The sequence below is a fragment of the Nyctibius grandis genome, chromosome 11 (genome assembly GCF_013368605.1).
Source record: "Nyctibius grandis isolate bNycGra1 chromosome 11, bNycGra1.pri, whole genome shotgun sequence".
In the NCBI taxonomy this organism is placed as follows: domain Eukaryota; kingdom Metazoa; phylum Chordata; class Aves; order Nyctibiiformes; family Nyctibiidae; genus Nyctibius; species Nyctibius grandis.
The window spans coordinates 17,761,840-17,782,608 of NC_090668.1; the positions used below are offsets into that span (position 1 = coordinate 17,761,840).

A 20,769-nucleotide genomic window follows, 5' to 3' on the forward strand; every position below is an offset into this window, starting at 1 on the left:
AACTTTCTTATTCTAGGAAAACTTTTCTCCATCCCCTGCTTACTACGGTCCTTCTTGAAAGATGCACTTGTGTTCAATTGCTGTTAGACGTGGACATCAGACGTTCAGTAAGTGAAGTAGTCATTTGGAAGCGCTATGAACATACAGTTTGATCTTACTCTTTACTGATGGCAGTTATACCTACCTTTTTATTGATGCAGTTTAAAGCACAGTTAAAAATATCAATTAAGCATTCTTGGTTATGAAAAAGCAACCTTACAGTCTGCAAAATCTTACTAGAGGAAGTTATCTTCATTAACAGAGCTTGACTTTTCGTAGACTATTGATCTTAAGATTTATTTTTTTCCTCATCATTTAGAATAACTGAGTACTGAAGAATAATTTTCATGCAGTGGTAAGTCCAATAAGTACTTATTTCCCTGACTTTTACTTCTGAAAGATGATTGCCTAGTAGCTATTGATGAATGTTTCTACTGCTCTCTTTTTTAGGGGATGGTAAAAGACTGACCTTACATGAGGTGCTGAATTGAAACTTTCTTGGATATTAACATTATACATGGACTTCAGTCTGAGCTCTATCATTTTATTTTGATCTCTGCAGCTTGGGAACTGTGGGGGTTTTTGTGTTTGCATTGCATTGAGATCTGCTCGTTTCTGCTGGCATATTACTAAACCCAGGAGAAACAAACCACAACTTTGTTTCAACATGCAGCTCTCACAATCCCTCACGCTCATGCAAATACAAAACGCTGTCTTTCTGTTCCATCTTAGATAAGAGAGGGAACTGAAATTTAGTAACGTACAAATATACTCTCAATTTTCAAATACTGTAGCTCATCAAATATGTATGTGCCTCAAAATTTAAATGAGTTTAGTACCTCCTGGTCTCAAGAAATGTATATGAGCCCAAGGCTACCTGCTGTACATAATGTTAGTGCTTTCTGGCAATAGAAATCCACTGCTGAAATTGTTTCACGACTTCTCTAGCTCATAAACGATTTGACTCTGTAGATGTGGAGGTTAGGGTCAGCCATAGCAAACTGACATCGGAGGCTGTGCAAATTCCTCCAGTCCAGAGCACATCGCTGTTCCAGTCACACTGTAACCAGAGTGCTCAATACCACCAGTGGTGCATGTTCACGAGGAATGACAGTGAGGGACTCATTCATTCTCGCTGCTGCTTTCACTGGAATTTTCTTCTTCAGACACTTCTCTGCCTTCTGACCTTAGTTTGAACGTCACTGGCTTCGCTAAGATATGTACGTTATTTTCGAAACAGAAGAGCCTCATCCCCTTCCCCAAGTCCTCATATATGTATGCACACTTTCTTTTTCTTCCTTGCCTTCCTTCCTGCCATCATACAGAGTCACTTTGCCTTCCTCCTTCCCCTGCCTCACAAATATGCAAACACAAGAAAAATTTTGCAAATTTTGCTTTACCTGAACACTTGCAGAAGGTGATACAGCCACTTCCAATGCAAGTTTTTCTTTTCTGTCTGTGTTACACTGGTCATTACATGTACAGTCCTGCTTAAAATACTTCCTTGGTGGAGGTTTGGGCTTTGATGATTTCGGTTTTCTAACGAGGATCTCTGATGATTTCTTAGTGTTTTGTAAGGGTCGACCTCCCTCATGACAAGTAGGAGGGGAATTTCTCTCTGAACTATTACCAGACAATGAGTACAGCAGGCCAGGTTGTCTGGTAATTGGTACATCAATGCTATGAACTCTTGCTTTCAAGTCAGTCAGTTGGTATGCAGCACCGTTACTACATGAGGACCTAGGGTTGTAGCTGCTGTCACTGCTGGAGCGGGTCATTAACTTCTGTGTCCTGCGGTTGCAATGAGCAGCATTCCTTTCAATATGTTTTTCACATGGGTGTCTTCCATGCCAGCTTGTTTCTAGTTTTTTAACACCTGTATCAGGAACATGTTCAAAATGTCTATTCAGACACATGCAAAGACCCACTTCTAAGATTCAGCCGATTAAATTTGCAGCTAAATACCATCATCAAGTGATGCAAAAGTATAATTTATGCATTAAAAGCTTGTAGATCAAAGAGCCAACAGTTACATCCTTGGACAACAAAATAATGTTACTTTTTCCCTATATATATATCTCAGCAATATAGTTTACTGACAACGATTCTGTTACCTGTGGTCCTTTAGAAGAAATGAGGACACTAAAAGAAGTATTATTGCAATATGTTACTGTGGGAGGATGTCATGGCTGAACTGGGCAAATAGCTCTAATCATGACTGTATATGCCTTTCCTCACAAGGGGATTAGCAAGATGTTTGTCCCCAGGACATCACCTGCGTTGTGCAGTTCCTTGCTATCAAAAGTCCTGTCACCTACTGACAGTCGTTTAAAAAGCTTTAAGCAGAGGTTATGAATTGGAAAGGATGAGCAAGAGGAAGCTTGTACAAAATTTTTTGCTGGCAATCAGACAGATGTGGTCTTTTCTCACCACTCTGGTAACATATCTTAGGAGGCATGTTAAGAGCACTGTCCCATGAAGTTTCCTTCTCTTCCTTTCTGCTCTGGGTTACTCCACTGTTACCAAGGTTTCTAATACAGCATGTACTCATCCTATATATCTTTCAAGTCAAAATTACCACGTCTCAATGAATGCACTTATTCCCTCACCTTCAGTACTCCATTGGTGTCTCTCCTTTCCAAATCTGTTGTTTTCCACAGCTTGTGCAACAGCTTCTTTTAGCTGTTGCTCAGACACCTAGGAAATATCATGCTATTATACTCTCATGAGATTGCTGTGGGGTGAGTAACATTGAAACATTATTCCTTTCACAAAGATTTCCAAGTCCTGCAAGCCCTCTAATGGAAATGAATACACCTAGTTACATCAGTTAATTTTAAAGCTAGGTAAGTGCACATCATTATATTTTTATACATTCCAGTATAGCTGAAGTATATCTATGTATGTGCTGTTTATATTGGTTGTTTAGGTAAAACGGGATCTTTCAAAGATAAATGTTATTTTGCATATTTTACTAGAAGTAGAGTTCTGGATTTACCAGTATTAGATAATTTATGCAACAATTTAAACTTGATAATCATTTATACAGTATTTGGTGCTAGCAAGCATTTTATATTAATAAAATATTTTATTTTAATATTTAATTATAAATATTTTCTGGGCAAGACCTAAATTTTAATTACTGAAATACGAGTATATAAACATTCTTTCTTTTTGGGGGCTATGTTCCCTCTTTCAAATTATTTTCTTCTTATTGGGAATTCTTTCTTGAATAAGAAATATATTTGGTTTATTCCTTAAATGTTATTTCTGTAGATTCCTTATTCACAGCACAAACTCATACGAGACTCTCTTCAGTGATCTTCAAACCTTACATGATTATATTTAACATAGTGCATATCTCAGGTTTGTTTGTGTGCAATGATGCTTATAAAGAGATCAGCATCTTTGTTATCAACATTTTTCCACCTGTTTTAGATTAACACCTGTTCCCTCACTTAGTCTTAGTTCTCAGGATGTGCTTTATTGAAAGTCAGAAAGAATAGAGAGAGTGCTACCTGTGGTTCAGGGTGTCTGCTAATAATAATCTGCACTGCACCAGGACTGCAATGGCTTAGTGCAGCATAAACTTCATTAAGAGTCGTATTTTGTACTGAAGCTTCGTTAATTTCAATAATTTCATCTCCACACCTACAGAGATATTTAAAAAAGAGAGAGGATGTAAACAAAACAGATTTTCTTTTCCTATTAACCTTGTCTCACCCATGTGAAAGTATACAAAAAGCAAATTCATGTGATTGACCTCTAATTTGATCACAGATTAAACCATTATGTCTCTCTGTTGCTGTTACGGAAAATGGAATGGGAACGAATTGGACGTCAAGGATTTTTTTGATCTAGCTGCCTTGTTGTGTACAACCTTTGAGCTTTCTTCATGTTCAGCTGTGCACACTTTGTGATCTTTCTGCTGTATGCAACTCAGCTGCTTCTTCCACCTACGTCTTCCTTCCTTCCTTTCAAGTTAACACTTCACTTTTCACTTCTTTATGTCCTGCTAGTGTTATTTAATGTCAGAAAGGATGTGTTTCTGCTACATATGAATAATTTGTTAATAGAAAAATTCTAGTGACAAACTATTGTAATCCTGCTGACTGCTAGACTGAATCTTTCTAGATGAAATCTAAATTTGACCCACATGGAAACTGAGACTGCCCTTCTCTGCTCTCCTGCAAATACCTCCACACATTAAGAGGCTGACTGAAGGCACTGATTTGTATCATACAAACTTTCACATAGTGTGAGACCACAGTTCTTTCGGCTAAAGTCTTAGGCATATAGAAAGAAGGGTTACAGAGCACCTAAAGTTAAATCAAAAAGCCTTCACTGAAAATGCTGTGTTCTGTTCAGTTCTAAATATGCTCAACACTACTATTTGGTCACAAATCTTACAAAGTTAATTTCTACACTCCCACTAAAGCTAATTTCAGCAAATTTCTATTTCTATTGGGCAAGACAGAATAGAATTTGAGCAGCTTGTGTCAGGGAAAAGCAGTGCTCAAACAAGCCAGAATATGCCATATGTTTGGGTTTTTCCAGATACTTTCTCATTTGGAAATCTCCTCCAGGAAGAATGCTATGTGCTTGTCTAAGACCCCCAAAGCTAGCCCCAGCCTGGGCAAGAGACAATAATTTCACTGGGTTGCTATGTATCTGGAAATCCCACATATCATATGTGTATCCTCATACCCTCAGAATAGCACATATGCTTTAAACCCAAAACTCCCAGAAAGCACTGTGACTTCCTGTCCAAACAGGTCAAAAATATAACCATAAAGCAGAGCAATGAAAAACTTGTGGCATAAGACAGACACACTTTCTCATCCTACCTGAGTCTCCCATCCATATGTGCCACTGAGCCTGGTGAGAGGGTGTGAATAAAAATCCCTGAAATACACTGGAAGTAAGGGATGCTACATAACCCGATTCCAAGGCCAACACCTGGCTCTGAAAGAATTAATATTAATTAAAAAAGACATAAGAAGCAGAAAAGAAAAAAAACATTGCAGAGACCTTTTTAAAAACTGTCTTCAATTTAATTATTTTTTTCTATACGACCCAGAACCAAAGTCTTGTGTTCATGAATGTTTCACATTCATTATTAGCTGCTGCTCCTATTGCTTTTTTCTTTTTTTTTTTTTTTTTTCTCCTCTCATAATTAAAGTGAGTGCATACCAATATTGCTTGTGGCCTTCCGAGATCTGGTTTGCAATTCATTTCCGGTATGTCACAGACAATGCAATGCAGGTTTATTTTGCAAAATATCTGTCATTACAGAAGAATTCAAATGGCCTTACAAGGAGACAGCACAGGGGAAAAAAAAAGAACAAAGATTAAGGAGGAAAAAAAAAAAAAAAAAAACAAGGAAAAAATAAGGATGTGTGGCTATTGTTTCCTATTATAATCTCAATCCTCTTTCTGTTTTATATAATACAGCTTAAGGTTTTTGTGAATTTACCCTCTTTGCTCTGGACAATCACTCTGATGTCACATCCCCTACTGTGTGTTTGGTAAGTCATACTGTTACCTCATAGAGACTTTGTTTTGTTGCTTTGATATTCCCGTATTTCAAAGTTTATTTCATTCTGCTAGTGGTTGTTCATAAATAGAAGATGATGACAGTTGGAGAGGAGGTGAAAGAACTACAAGAAGATACAATATTTTATTTGTTTGTAAGCTTTTCAAGAATGAAATTAACTGCTTGCATAATAATGAGTAAGAGTTGCATAATCTGCTTAATAATTGGTAGTTGTTGCCAAGAGGTTTACTTTTTCACATGAAGGATATGAATGTGACTCTAATGCCTGAGTGAAAAAAAAAAAAATGAATGATTGGCTTTTGAGGACAGATGGTGTTCAAAATCCTGCTGTTGATAGATAATTGTTAGCACTGACAGGCACCAAGATCTTATTTAGTGTATTAAAGAAACTTAGTCCAGGAGAAGAATCAGGTTAGTGACGAAAGACATTCAGAGAGCAAGTGAACAGTGTTTTGCCAATCAGTTCCTTGTTTGCTAGTGCTCAGTTAATTTTAGCACTTACCTTTGTTTAGGGTAACTTCCATTATGATCCTGTCATTGGGCTTTGTAGCATTTAATGAGAACACTGCACTTTCTGAACTGAAAGAGCTGTTCTCTTTGGTTATGCATGTACTAGAGCTCAGTGACTGACACAAGTGGGGTGACAGACAGCTGGAAGCAGAATGAGGCGTGCTGAAGCTTGTCCTGACTGTAAGTGTCAGAAGACCCTTTTTGGCCTGCTAGAAAGAAAAGATAATGAATGAATGGGTTGAGTTCACATGCACATTGTGTGTCAAGACAAAAATTGTGCTGGAAGGGAGAGTACATAACCTTGAATTTTTGTAAAGCATCATAATGTGTTAATCCATGCATGGATTCTCCATTCAGTTCCAGGATTTCATCACCTGTTTTTAAAGAGAAAAATTTTATTGTTACTATTACTGTATTGTGCAATAAGTTATATGATACATACATGTACACAAAAGGAGTCTTGCAAATCCAATAATGGATGCAGGTGTAAAAGCCATTTATGGCTTATTTCAGCTTCACTCTAATCTGCCTTTAGGTATTCTTTGGGAATCTGGAGTGGGAAAAGGGAGAGAAGAGGGATTTCCCACCTTCTTGTAGCCTTCCATCAGCAGCAGCAGCTCCACCAGGAAAGATGGTTTTGACATAGATGCCTATTGGTCCGTAAATGCTGTCTTTCCCTCCAACAATACTGAAACCCAAACCCTAATTTATCGAAGAAAAACAGTATGTGAGAGCACGTGTTCGTTTCTCAGCTCATTTGCAGTTTCTTCTGTGTAGTACTAATCAATGGAGTAGTATAATACATGAAAAAACAGTCAACCGCACGCCAGTAGTAAAAGCAAATGAAAATTTCAGCGCAGTACCCTCATGATTTGCATTTTCTTTGTTGCTGTCAATTAATTCACTATTATAAACACACAGGAAGACATCTAAATTCTTTTTTTTTTTTCCCCTGAACCAATAAGCAACCTTGAGAGATTAATTTATCTGTTCTCCTTAATTTTCTCTTCTGTAAATGAGATTGATAAAAAAACACTATATAAGATCTTGATATTACTACTAATTTCAGACACACAGATAAAGATCTTGGGGAGATCTCTCTTTCTTACCTTCTACCAGAATTAATTCGTGTTGTAAGTTTAAGCAACACCAATACACCTTCGTAGGTAGATACTTCTCATCAACTTATTCCTTGCCCTTCATCCCCTTATATAAAAGTCAAGCATTACCTGCTACCCTTAGAAGGATGTTACAAGACTAATTCACACCTCTAAAGCCATTTAACGTCCCTAAAATGAAAAGTGAAAGTACTGTGCTGGCGACATCCTCATAGGCTCCCAAAATACAGACAACGAATTATTATTTTGTAAATGTTGATGATGATCATACTTCATGGAATGATTTCTGAGCGTCATCTTACAGCTTAAATAATTATAAATAAAGTATTAAATATTTTAACTGAAAACGTTGTTAATGAACAAATTCAGAACCTTATGCAACAAGTTTAAAAGCGATGTGTTTAAGTTCATAGCTTCTGTATTCTCTTTTTAAGTATCTTCAGTGACATTACTTTTGTAGATACGACTAACTTCTGTCTTTTTCCAGACTTTATTGTGGTTTTTGCAAATGTTCATTGTTTTTTGTTGAGGTCCTGTGTGTTCCTGGTAGCTCTTGTTTTCCTTCTCAACAGAACTGTCTTTATGACTCCGCTCTGACTTGAAGGAAGCTCTAAGGTTGCTGCTAGTGCAGCCTACAGATGACACAGTCTATGGTTTCAAGCCTACCTCCAGCTGCCAAAAAAGGGTAGTAGTGAGTGTCAGTGTTGGTGTTGCTAGCTTGATGTGGATGTGTTATTAGAACCTGAAGACTGCTTCAGCAAAGAGATACTTCAGAAGGTCATTAAGAAGCAAGTGTTGATAACTAATCACTCCTGGCAAAGCCTGGATGTGAATTGGCAACCCAGAGGTAATAACCTTAATACCTGAAGTCATGTCCCTGCACTTTGCAGCTTACATTTGTAAAATGAAGTAAAACTCTATTTATGGTAAATCAACAGAGCCAGTCTCACCTTTCCTTGTCCTTTCATCAGTACAATGTTTGAGATTACTGAAGCCTGTGGGCCACAGGATGTGTGCACTAACTGTGCTGTACTTAGTGATCTGGATGGCCTTGAAATTGCCTGTAAACATAAAAAAAAAAAATAATGGAGAACCAGAAATTCTTAGACATACATTAGGACAACTTGTTTATTTCAGATTGGTTTAAAAAAAAAAATCAATTCCCTCAATCAGTTTGCACAGAACTGATGACTACACTGAGTAGTCTGGGCTTTTTATGCTAAAACAGACTTTTTCTGTGATACATTCAAGAGTCTATGGCCTGAAGATACGTTGCTCTGGTTTTGTCTTTCTTTAAATGTTCAAGACTCAGACTCTGAAGTCCTGCTCACTGAAATTGTCCTGCAGTGACTAAACTAGAGGGAATCTAGAATGTTGGCCCTTGAAGTGGTGTGATGGTATAGAAAGATACATTTGTGCTCTCACTTGATTCTCCATGCCAAAATCCCATTTGTGGCCATTAGGGGTTCTAAACAAGTGTTACCATATATTTGCCTCCAAGAGTTGAATTAAGAAACAAGAAATTCTAACTCCTTCCCTCATTTTGCCACTAAATAACTTTATACTGGGACATATAGAACCTGTTTTCAGCATTTCCTCAAAAATATGAATTAGTGCTCACAAAAGTTCTTCAGACTGTGAACTGCCCTGTGCTACACATAGGCTTCTTTCTACAGCTGAAAGAGGTGAGGCACATCCTTTCTGTTTGATAACCAAGGTGAGCAATTTCTTAGTGCCTGTCCTCTCTCCATTCCACAGATAGTGGATTTCTTAAATCCAGCCCCTGAGATTTGACCCATTTTAATGAAACTTTAATGAAATATTTAATGAAAACCTCCTATTTGAACATGGAATTGGGTATTACAAACTAATTTAAACAGTGACAGAAGTCATTACCTAAAGCTAACTATGCATGAAGTTCAGCAGGGCCAGAGTTAATTGCACTCATTACAAGTTCAAGAGAGTTCAACACTTTTTTATGCAGTAAAGTGAAACTAACAGGTGTTGAAGTGTGTGGAACATCAGCCAAATTTCAGTTTTTGCATATGCCAGAAAATAAGTCTCGATTTTGACATGAAAGCAAGCTTATTTATTCAACATGGGATTGGGAACATGAATAAGAGGGAAATGTTTGTGCAATACTAAAAACATACTGTCTGAAAAGTATACCACTGCCAGATCAGGGCGATTGCTTATTCTGTTGTGGTTCTTCTGAATCTGAAATCAGAAGTTTTCAAATTTCTACTGCGTCTGTGTGAGGGGGGTGTATTTTGTATTTCTGTATGTGGTGGGTAATGATACCCAAAACCAGGATGCCACCAAAGAGCCTCTGCCAATGGGCAGCATCTGCCCATGCAGGACCTTCAAGCAGGAAGAAGCCCAGCAAATCCCTGAGGGTTGGTCTGTCTGCACAGGTGGTGTTTGGTTGGGGTTTGTGCTCCAGTTTGTTACCTCCTCACCCCTGTTAAAGCCCTTGGTCAGGCTGTGGTGTCCCCAAGATGAGGGACTGGCCAGGAAAAGGCAGGGGAGCAGCAGTGAGTCCCCCAGCCAGGCCTTGGGCGGGGCAGAAGGTGGTACCTGAGTGTGAAGTGGGGAGATGGAGGTGAAACTCCTCAGGCTTGAGCCTGGGGACCTTTGGCCATAAATACCCACACCCTCTCTACCCTGCCCAGCCTCTGCTCTCCCGGGTTGTGGTGAATCGCTTGGCTTTCGTCTGGAGAGCAAGAGACTGTCAGTCTCTAGCCTACATTAACGGGGTTGTTTAAATACATCTGATTGACTGTGGGGCTGAGAGGGGGATGCCTCAGGCAGCCAGAGCAGCGACTACCAGCCACAAGGCAAGTCCATACCTGCTTGTGGCCGTGGCTGGGCAAACGGAGGTGACTCCGAAGGCTCGTGGCAGCGGCACCCAAAGCTCAGGCCAGGATTTAATCAGCCACATGCACAGACCATCTCCACGGCAAGCAGCAGGGAGGTGCCTGGGATGGGCCTCTTGAGCGGTAAGCTCTGAGGCAGCTCCGAGTGGCTACCAAGGTGGTGCGAACCACACAGGGGGATTTACACACACTGTAAAACCTGCTGGGGCAATGGGAGGGAGATGCTGCTGAAGAAATGTTTTTTTTCTGGCACAGAGCCTTTCCCGCTCTCCTACTCCTCGCAGAGGAGGGATGGGGTTAAGTGGAGGAAGATGTCCACCATCTTCCCTGACAGGGCCTGCAAGGACGGTAGGTTTTGGCAGGAAAGTGACTGCCGAGGTCACTGAGAGATTCTTTTTGTCTGGTTTTCAGGTGATTTCCTGTAGGACTTACTGCGGTTCTCCCTCCAGAGCAGTCCAGCTGTTGGGAAAGAGATTTGCGGCCGGTGTGGAGAGCGTGGGGCTGCCGGTCTCTGAAGGGCACAGCTTTCCGGGGTGCCGTGCAGTCCATGTCCCCTATCCAGTACGGGTTTACACCTGTCAGATGTGGGGAGAGAGGCTGGGTTATTTCTCAAGCGTTGGATGTTTCTGCACATTCATTTTATCAGGTAAATGTTACTTAGAAATGTTTTTCCTCTTGTAAATCTGTGAAGGGAGTGATCTTTTCAATCTTCACTACGGCGATAGCTATTAATGTTAGATATAGTAAAAAGCAAACATTCCCTACCAAAAGAATATTGGCCTATTTACAATACATCTTAAAAAACATAAAATAGAATGCCTATGCACAAAACCCCTGACTGCGGGATACTGTGAATATAAAAGCTGATGCTTTTATGCATCAGCAATTCTTAGCTGAGGATCCCAGACTAAATTTGGACAACAGCTGCAGTTTCTTTCAACACTGCAGTACCATCACACAATGAAGCGCTGTGCTGTGCACTCCCTGAATATTACAAGAGAAAAGATTACTTCTTTGCAACTTACTGGTTGAGTTGCTGCGAGTCCGTTGACATGCAGCTTTACTGTGCAGAAAGCTATTTTGTATTTCCAAAGGCCTTTCCTTACAGGTTGGTGTTTCCTAAAAAACAAAACAAAACAAAACAAAAAAAACTATTGCTATGCAAGGAATTCTCGAAAGTGATCTAAACTTAAAAATAAAATTTCTCCAAATTTGGCTTGCACAAATTTCAGCCTGAATCAAAATACATGGAGCAAAATTAATTATTTAAAATAAATAGGATGATAAAGGAGAATACGGCTCAAAACTTTGCTATAAACAACATGATTATAAATTGCCAAAGTAATAAGATTCTGTTCTTTAGTCAAAATGGACAGAATATGAATTGGACACCCCCAATTGTTTCAGACAGACTAATATTTTGATGTATGGGTAAACCGTAGCCATGCTTGTCTAATTTCTGGAGGTAACTGATGCTTTTGGATACTCAGTCTCCATCACCTTAGAAGGGCATTATTTTCAAAAGGAAAATTCTTAGGTGAGCTTTGCAATGGTGGGTAGGTGTCTAACTTCTGATTTCAGAGGGTTGTCTTCTAGTCAAAATACGATCTGGGTGTTTAAAAACCTTTGAGAATTAGGCTTTAGTGTTTTCCAAAAATTCAGCCCCTTCTGCTTGGAAATTCTTAGTTGCTTTTGAAAATACAGCCGCTAATTCTAGCATTTAAAAAGATGTAGATAAAACATTCGGGTTTCTAAATGCAGGTTTTTAGAACAGTTTGAAAATAAATAAATTATCACATCTGAATGACAGTCGATGTTAGGAATAATTTCTGGATGTGTATGGTTCCTGAAAGTCCTGCTTCTGTTGTGACATGGGGAATGCATTGATCCTGAGGGAATCACAGTTAAAGGAAGAACATTACTAAACACAGACAGCATAGAGAAACAGATTGAAATATAGTAAACCTCCAAATATTAGAAGAGTTTTGCTCAGCGATATTCTGCAGGGGCTAAGAAGGCCACAAGAACAGCATCAGAGCAGGATCTGTATGTTCTAATCTGTCTGGAGCGAACCAAGCCAAACACTTTCTTCCAGAAGCCTGACTTCAGTAGTACCGTTTGGAGATACCTCAAGAACTAATGAATGATAATTTTCCTCTTCGACAGCAGGTGGAGGCATTGCCAAGTAGCAAAATCCTACTAGGGCTTTCCAGTCCCATTCCTCTAGGGAACTCTTCAGAATAAGAAAAGCAGAGAAGATCCTTAAAGAGGCATTTTGAAAATAATTTTGCAAAGTTTCTCTTACCAAGCTAGCTAGCTTGAAAAGCCTTTGCTATTAACCCTTAATTAATTTGGTGCAGGCTTGTCTTTAAACGCACAGTTCACCTGGCTGACTCTTGGGTGGTACTATGCTACAAATAATACACTTAGGCATTTAAAGGAGAGAAAATAAACAATAATCTTGGTAGAATCCAGCAGACATCTGAGTGAGACAGTTCATTGCCATCCTAGAAAGAGAGGCACACTCAGACCTCACAGCAGCTCCAGTCAGGGGTGTTTCCTCAATCTAGGGTTTATGTCAGAGCTTTCTGTGTGCCCCATTTGCAGACAAGTAGGAAGTGCCTTTTTTTCGTTAATGTCAAGATCTGAAGCCTGCAACAAATCTCTGGCTGAGCTCTATTGTCTTCAAAGTGGTAAATATGTGATAGGGGACTAACTCTGTCCAGTCATCATCCTCGAGTTTCCTCCAGAATTTGCAAGTGAAAAGCCTTTGGTGCCATCTAGTTTGGGGTGGGGATGAGAGGACAAGAAGCCTGAAATGAAATGTGTCTAATCCAATGAAATGGACTCTATGAAAGAAAAATCAAAAGGGTTTTCCACTGAAAGATTTGGTGACAATCTGCGGTTGCTGACCTGTTAATGCTGCCTCCTGTTCCCCTGTCTCTGTAGCAAACTCCAGTAACATTCACCATGAGAATTTTCTAGCCATAGATCCTAGATCCACAAAACTACTTCAGTACAGGGCCTGCTCTCTGGCTTCTGGATTCATGGATCTTCCCTTAAATCCACCTCTGCCTTTGCTCAACTTCCAAATGGAAAATTAACATTGGCAAGCTATGTGTTTCTAAAAGGAGGGGTTGTACAGCCCTTGTTAGAATTTCCCAGGGCCTTGGCCTCCCCGTAGCCTGTTTATCTGGGAAAAAAACTGTGCTGAAAGCCACCAGAGTCTGACCACAAGAGGTCTGGGGTTTTGTCAAGAAGAGCAAACCCATGTTCTTTAAATGTCTGATGCACAAATTCCCCTTCTCTCTCAAGTAAGTGTCAAGTCACCCCATAATTGTAGGAGGGGACCACGACTTTCCTGCTTACTTTGCTAGCCATCATGATGTTCACCAGCCGTGTAGTTGGGTGAATGAGAGATTCGGCCTCCTTGCTGGGCAGATCTTTAAGTGATTGTCCATTTAGTGTTAACAGTTCATCCCTTGGGCTCAGCCAACCATCCCTTAAAAAAAAAAAGAAAAAAGGAACATGCTTGCATATCATTTTACAAAGAACAATATAGAAATTGTGCTATGTGTCTCACTAACTGAGGAGTCAGCTGCAATCCTCCCTTTGCCTTGAACAGAGCTGCCATAAGATGTCTTGATGTGTGATGCACCCAATCCCCTGCTAGGATTTTTGCTGTTACTGCTCTCTTCTGCTCAGTCCTGGTGATCAATGGCTGCATTTCCACATATAGGTTACATCCAGGCTAAGATGACAGCATAGGATAGCCTAAGCCAGGCAAAATATTCCTCTTCTCTCATGATCTTGCATTTGCAAGTTGATCAGAGACTTTACTCCTTTTCAGGAACTTTGGCTCACATTGCTTTCCAGTGGCCTTGCTAGGCTGGTGACATCCTACATTGCCATTTAAGGGGGCAACTAGGAAAACACTGCTTGAAAACTTGATGTTATGTACAGTCTTTTATTCTTCCAGGGTTTATTTCTCAGTGTAATTGAGAAGCATTAGATCTCTGAATGTTCACAGTTTTATTTTTCTAGAATCTTGACCTGTGTCTTCAACTGGAAGTGTAAGAAATGATTCCTAAACACCACTGCCTTTCTCTGAAACTGAGCTTTGACGCATAGCTTGTCACAGAAAGCTGGTTATGCAAAATCCATGCAAATGGCTCCCTAATAAGTTTGCTGACTTCACATGTACTGTACCTGTTTGCTGTGCCTCCAGCAGGCACCTGGCTGCCTGTGAACCCTTTCCAGAGAGATGCACAGTTCGGACCCTTAGAGAGCTTGATTCCTGAGCTGCTGTTCCCTGTGGTTGTGCACAGCCTGCAGATGCAGCTGTCCTGATTCAGAAGATGAAAGGTTGCATGAAAGAAAATGTACCAAGGATGATAGAAGTTACTTACAGTTATCTTGAGTCTTTTTAAGAAATGCAGAAAATGTTCTTGTTCTTAGAACCAGATTGCCTCCAAGTAGAACAGGAACAGGCCTTAAACACTGTGCAGTTGTGAAAGAATAATTGTATTACAGAGTCAATGTTTAAAAGAAGTTGCTTTCCTCAGTGGCTTCTGGCTACAAGAGGAAAGTATTAGAATGGAGTGCCCCTTTGTAAAGAGGGGAAGAGAACATAATAGACTTTTCATAGTAACTGGACAAATTTTGCCTATCCTATTATAAGAAAAGACTGGGAGGAAAATAAACATATACCAGAACAGGAAATACTCTGGAAAACAGAAGAGGTCTGAATGGAAAATAACTGTATACAAAACACTAGAAGCTCCACCCCTGCTGCTGACTTGTTAAGTGGGGGCAGGGGAGCAGAGAACTGCAACAGTGGAAGATTCTTCATCCACTCCGGAGTGGCTGAGGTTGCTGTAGTGTGTGTGTTGCATCTGGAGGACTAATTGCAAGCACATTTTAAACACAGTTATGAATCATTAACATATAGCCATACAGAAAGAGAGTGTCTTAAGTCCTATGAGTAAGTAAAGCAAAGAATGGATTGACTAAGCACATGAAGGACAACACATTTGTCTAGCAAATATACTTCCATAGCGCAAATGCATGAACACTTAAAAATTCTAAAGAGACAAGGAAAGCTGGAAAAAGTTAGCACACAATTTCTTTTTCATTTGCTTAATAAATCTCCTAATTCAAGTATTCACTTGTTCTGCTCTCAGCTGAACCCACCTCCTCTGCCCTCACCAGCCTCTCCATACTCCACATAGTGAAGAGGGCTCTCAGTGTATCCTGGATCCAGGCTCGTTCCCAAGAGGTTTGTGTGACTGAGGTATAGATTTCTGAAGGGGAGGCAAATTTCATATGTTAGGACAGGCCACAAAATATAGCAGTGGTCAACTGTCTTTATTGCTCCTGGGTCCTCTGGTCAGAGTGGCATGAACTATTTCCAGTAATCTGTAGTCCTCTGACAGCACAAGGAAAGCTGTGTGTCCATCTTCTTCACCATCAGTAGGGATTCATTTCTGCCCTAAGCAGAGTTCATCCAGCCCCAAGGGTTAGAATCATTATGCCCTTTCACCACAAATCAATAGGGATCACATCGTACCTGACTTATAGCAAACACAACCTTCAAATTTACAGCAGTGTCAATAAAGTTCTGGGCCCCGCACTTCAAGAAAGATGTTGAGGTGTTGGAGCGAGTCCAGAGGAGGGCGACCAAGCTGGTGAAGGCTCTGGAGGGTCTGACCTACAAGGAATGGCTGAGGGAGCTGGGGTTGTTTAGCCTGGAGAAGAGGAGGCTCAGAGGTGACCTTACTGCAGTCTACAACTACCTGAAGGGAGGTTGTAGTGAAGTGGGAGTTGGCCTCTTCTCCCGGGCAACTAGCGTTAGGACAAGAGGACACAGCCTCAGGCTTCGCCAGGGGAGGTTCAGGTTGGACATTAGGAAGAATTTCTTTTCAGAAAGGGTTATTAGACATTGGAATGGGCTGCCCAGGGAGGTGGTGGAGTCACCATCTCTGGATGTGTTCAAGAAAAGACTGGACATGGCACTTAGTGCCATGGTCTAGTTGACAGGGTGGTGCAAGGGCAACGGTTGGACTCGATGATCCCTGAGGTCTCTTCCAACCTGGTTGATTCTGTGATTCTGTGAAAGGTCATTATCTTCCAGGCTGACTGTTGAAGCCTGGCTCCCATTCTGAGACCTGCCAGAGTAAATCTAAGGCTATGAATGAATTAAGTATCTAACTTTGAGCCCTAGGCTCACTGCAGGCTGAATTCAGTAGGTAACGTGTAAGGGCTATGCTTGTACTGACTGACTTGTTAACTCTGTGGGTTTGCTTGCATTCCAGATTGTCTGCTGTTAATGAGGAGCATTTGAATTTTACGAAGTCTGTTTTGTTTGTGAAGAGCGCTTCTAGTGAGTAACAGGTAAGTGTATAAGCATGGACAGAATTCTATTTTAAACGAGTTTGAACTCTAGTATTAGTTTTGGAGTGTCTATGTTTACTATTCACCTCAGGTAAATATCTTGGGAAATACATACCTGAAATCAGGACTATATTATGTTCTTTTTTATCTTATGGCAGTGCTTTGAAGTCTTAGTCATGGTAACAAAATAAAGATTAGAATTCTGATGGCTTAAAATTTCAGATCTTGAGTAGCAAAAAATGTGAGCTACCTTTTCTGTTTATTTGTATTGGTACTTTGTTTTAGGTATCCGTAAGAAATTACAGGCCAGGTTTGGCATACATGAAGCTCACAGGGTTTTCAATAGGGTAGTGTGCTTGTTCTAAAACATGAGAAGTGTAAGATAGATATTAAAGGTAGGAAATTATTCTGCTGCTTGGCTAAGTATTTTGAGACCTCAGCTGATCGTGGATTGGGGCTGTTGTGAAAGAATAATTGTGTTATATAGTCAGTGTTTAAAAAAAAGTTGGTTTTATTTTTTTCTCTAGTCAGAATTCAAGTTTGTACTTGCCAACTTCTCTTTTTAGGAGTCTTAACAGAGATGAGTTGGGGACAGTCTGAAAAGGCCCACCATTAAGTTAAAATCAAGAACAAAATGAAGCGTGGAGAACAGCTATGCAAAGTTTTGTGTGTGTGCCTGACCAGGATATATAGATATTTCAAGGGAGCAGTACACAAGAGTAAGGACTCCTAAGAAGAGAAGCTGGAAGTCATGCTTATGCCCTTCCTATAACTTGTTCACAGTTATACAGTTGCTGCCTTCATGGTGTTTATAAAAATCTTGATAATTAATTGTCCAAAAGTCATTTAGCTCTCATCAGTTTCACAGGACATTACAGAGTGCAATGGGTTTGGCTCAGGTTTTTCACTGCAGCACCATGTAAGTCCTTTGGGGAAGACATTGTACTTTGTACAATGGGACACATGCCAGGCTGGAAATTCTAGTTTGTATTGGGACATATATGTGAAATGACACCAAATAAAAACTGATATGAATATTCTTTCCAAGAGCAATAAGTTGCATGTACTTAGTCAGAAGGAAAGTAGAGGTTAAAGCCACTGTACACTGCAGAAAAATCTTGGGAATGATTTTTGTTTAAATCTGTAGTCATCTTACCAAGTTGGGCTACATTTCAAATAAACTGTGTCAATTGTTTCTGCAATTCCTTTATGTGAATTACTTTTTTTTAAAAAAAAAGTTTTTATTGGGCTGTTAGGGACATGTGGCAAATATCTGTATGTTGTCAGCATCTGCACTTTCTTGGGTCCTGGATATAGATCACTATATTCACATCCAAGTTATTGCAACACGACAGAAAATTAATAAAAGCTGTTCTTTAGAAAAATAAACATTTGACCAATTCATGTGCCAGCAGTCAATTTTCTTTGGGTTTTGTTCTTTAATATCTTTTATTTCCTGTCTCACTTATTATTTTATGCATAGAAATACTGCTGACAGTATTTATTTTGCATCCTTCTCCTCTTTAAAGTGTCCTGCTTGTTTTGAAAGGTGATTTATAGCTCTGAAAGTAGTGAATGTTGAAAATTTGCTAAAATAAGGTTGACAGATCTGGTGTGTGGGCAGGTGGATTCTAGGTCAACCTTACCTACTCATTGTTAGAACATATGTGTAAGTGCATATTTGCTACCAGTGAATAAAATGTCTCTGCTTATAAGGGGCTTTGCCACCAATCACTTCAAGACTCGAGAAATTTGTATCTGTGTTATAATATCCACTCATCGCTGTGAAAACAAAATGAAGAAAGTCTGTGGAGTGAATTAGAAGCAAAATTTGTCTTTAAACTGAATCTGCTTGGATGAAAGATGAAAATCAAAGGTGGAGTTCAAGAGCCTTCTTAAATGCTTTTTTGTCATAGGTGAGAGTAGATTAATTTTTCATGTTTAGTTCTAGAAAAGTAATTTGCACAACCGGGCCAACTCTCTCCCCTTGCTCCCTTTTTTTTGTCATGCAAAATGCAAAGCTTCTGAGGATGTTTTTCAATTTGCCTTTTACAAGATTTCATTTTGCTTCGTGCTCTCATTAGACATTTCTAGCCCAGAGTCCTGTCTCAAAACATCTAATTCCAGATGTTGTTTAGAAATAAGGGTAACCATGGCATCTGTGGAAAACTGAAAAACTTTTGTGCACTCTTAACATAAGACACACTAGTTAGATTGTCTGAAATGAAGCGTTATACAAGGCTAGTTCAAATAAGGTCTTTGACTCAGTTAACAAAGCGTATGACAATAAGCTGATTGACTGTTGTTTTAAAAAAGGAAAAAAAAAAATATCTAACAACAGTACAATAATGAATTTAAACATTTAGCTTTTCTGGGCTCCTGACTGCGAAATGGCTGGGATTTCCAAGTGGAATGTTAAGAGAATAGTGTCTTTGGGGATTTTATTCAAGAAGTACTTTTTTCTGCGTCAGTTCTAGCAAAGAAAGGGCCAGAATGTCTCTGGCATAAACTGACGTGACTCCACTGATTCTGACATACCCTAGCTGATGCCTTGGTCTTCTCAAAATATTTATAGTAGATGTAACTCATTTTCCCCAGCAGCCTATTCCCTTTGCAATTAATAAAATGGCAGAAGGTAGAAAGCCTTTGGATGATGCAAGAAGCAGGGCATGGGATTCGGGTTCTGCCCTAGATAGACGATTCAGCACATCAAATGTTACAGACAGACCTTTCCACCCATCATCTGGCCTTTGGTATGTTTTTCTGGGAGCCTTTGCCCTGGCCCACATTTTGCAGCACACATTGTTTTAATACAGCGGCCTCTTTCCCAACTTGCTCTGGGGATAACACGGCCCCAATGTCACAAAAGCAAGAAGGCTGGGAAGACAGAAAGAGAGAACAAGTAGGAAAAGGGAGGAGAATACATAAATGTCTAAATAAATGCAGCCTCATCTCCTGGCTTTGTTTTTCCATCCTGCCCATAGGCTCATGTTTGAGACATTACAGCCTGTTGCTGTAACACTTGTCCTGGTACTAAAGGGCCAGCTAACTGGTTTTTGCCTAAAGTCAAGTTAATAAAAATATATTCTGATGATGACTAAGGGAGAAAAATGACCTTTTCCTTTTTTCTTCCTCCAAGCAGAGGGTCAGGGGCCAAAGGAAGCAAGGATAGAGAAGTTTCTAGAAATGAGCGGAGCCATGCAGTCAGATCAGCTTGGATCCAATGTTTGCATAAAGAGTCAGCCCTTCCCTCTTATAGTTTATTCTAGATGCTATTTCAACCCTGCTACCAGCCCCTCTAGCTGGTAGCTCTCAGTGCTTTCCAGAGTGTTGGTGGTGCAGGGAAGAGGTAATGGAATGCTTCTTGAAGCAGCTCTGAAACCCAGCAGACTTCTGTTCTCTGAAGAATAGGAGCTGATGGTATCTAGTCCTGTCCCTTCTCCCTACAACTGGCATAGTTTCAGACCTTGTAATGACATGAGCAGGCAAGGCCATCTTCCACAGTGTGCTGTGTCAGTGCACAAGGTGCACAGTGCACTGCTTATAATTTTTTTTGTTTTCTCTTCCTTTCAGGCCACCTGAAAATTGCTGATTTTGTGAGAAGCAAACTATAAAAGAGATCTGCTTGTTTATACACTGATAAGCTGGCTTTCTAGCTCTGTCCGTACCAGACTAAGCACACCTCCTCTTGGAAGCTAAGTGGTCCAGGAGCCGCCTGAACAGATGACGCCCAGGTAATCCTGGGTGCTCTATACACAGTGAGCAATAATCAATATGAGTGAATATTGGAAGACGGAAACCAAATGAATTAAAAGACTATTCATCTGCTCTCATCGTTGCTGACAGCACGTTAGAGAAGGGGAAAAAAAAAAGTCTTTGCTATTTAGAATATATAATGAAAGGAGATACTTCAAAGACAATGTAGAGATTAATGGATCAGACTGAGATATTCTTTCCCGGGTACTATCTCACAAAACATAAATTGTTATGTGCTATAAGATTTTGATACAGCTTTTCTTTCCCTGGGTGTGCATGGTGATGTATTATTTGTTTCTACTGCTTTCTGGTACAATCAGCCAGGCAGAAGGAGAGAGAAGTCTGGGAAGTTTTGGAAGTGATAGTCCTTAGTGGGAACATCTCTATTGCCTTTCTGCTGAGCAACACACAAAACGTGCTGAGGACATAGAGGAAAAAAAAAGAAGAGTGGGGTATTTGATAGGAAGTGGAGAGTAGTTAGGTGATGCACTTTGCTGCAGATATGATTCCTTCACTGCTC

General features: G+C 40.0%; 1 protein-coding gene across 3 annotated transcripts in view; it reads right to left on the minus strand.

Annotated features, from left to right (window-relative positions):
* The window catches only part of IL16 (interleukin 16), a 37,527-nt gene that overhangs the window by 7,990 nt on the left and 8,768 nt on the right, over positions 1–20,769 (minus strand). Inside the window, exons 3-14 of one of the 3 annotated variants that reach the window (XM_068410508.1) lie at positions 14,310–14,446; positions 13,494–13,602; positions 11,126–11,219; positions 10,533–10,675; positions 8,175–8,285; positions 6,694–6,808; positions 6,407–6,480; positions 6,099–6,312; positions 4,887–5,004; positions 3,558–3,690; positions 2,649–2,736; positions 1,440–1,915 (exon numbers count right to left, since the gene is read on the minus strand). In XM_068410508.1, coding sequence (XP_068266609.1) covers positions 1,440–1,915; positions 2,649–2,736; positions 3,558–3,690; positions 4,887–5,004; positions 6,099–6,312; positions 6,407–6,480; positions 6,694–6,808; positions 8,175–8,285; positions 10,533–10,675; positions 11,126–11,219; positions 13,494–13,602; positions 14,310–14,446 — 1,812 coding nt within the window. Of the gene's footprint in view, positions 1–1,439; positions 1,916–2,648; positions 2,737–3,557; positions 3,691–4,886; positions 5,005–6,098; positions 6,316–6,406; positions 6,481–6,693; positions 6,809–8,174; positions 8,286–10,532; positions 10,681–11,125; positions 11,220–13,469; positions 13,603–14,309; positions 14,447–20,769 lie in introns of all 3 variants that reach the window. The other 2 variants (XM_068410507.1, XM_068410509.1) reach the window with 2 other exon arrangements.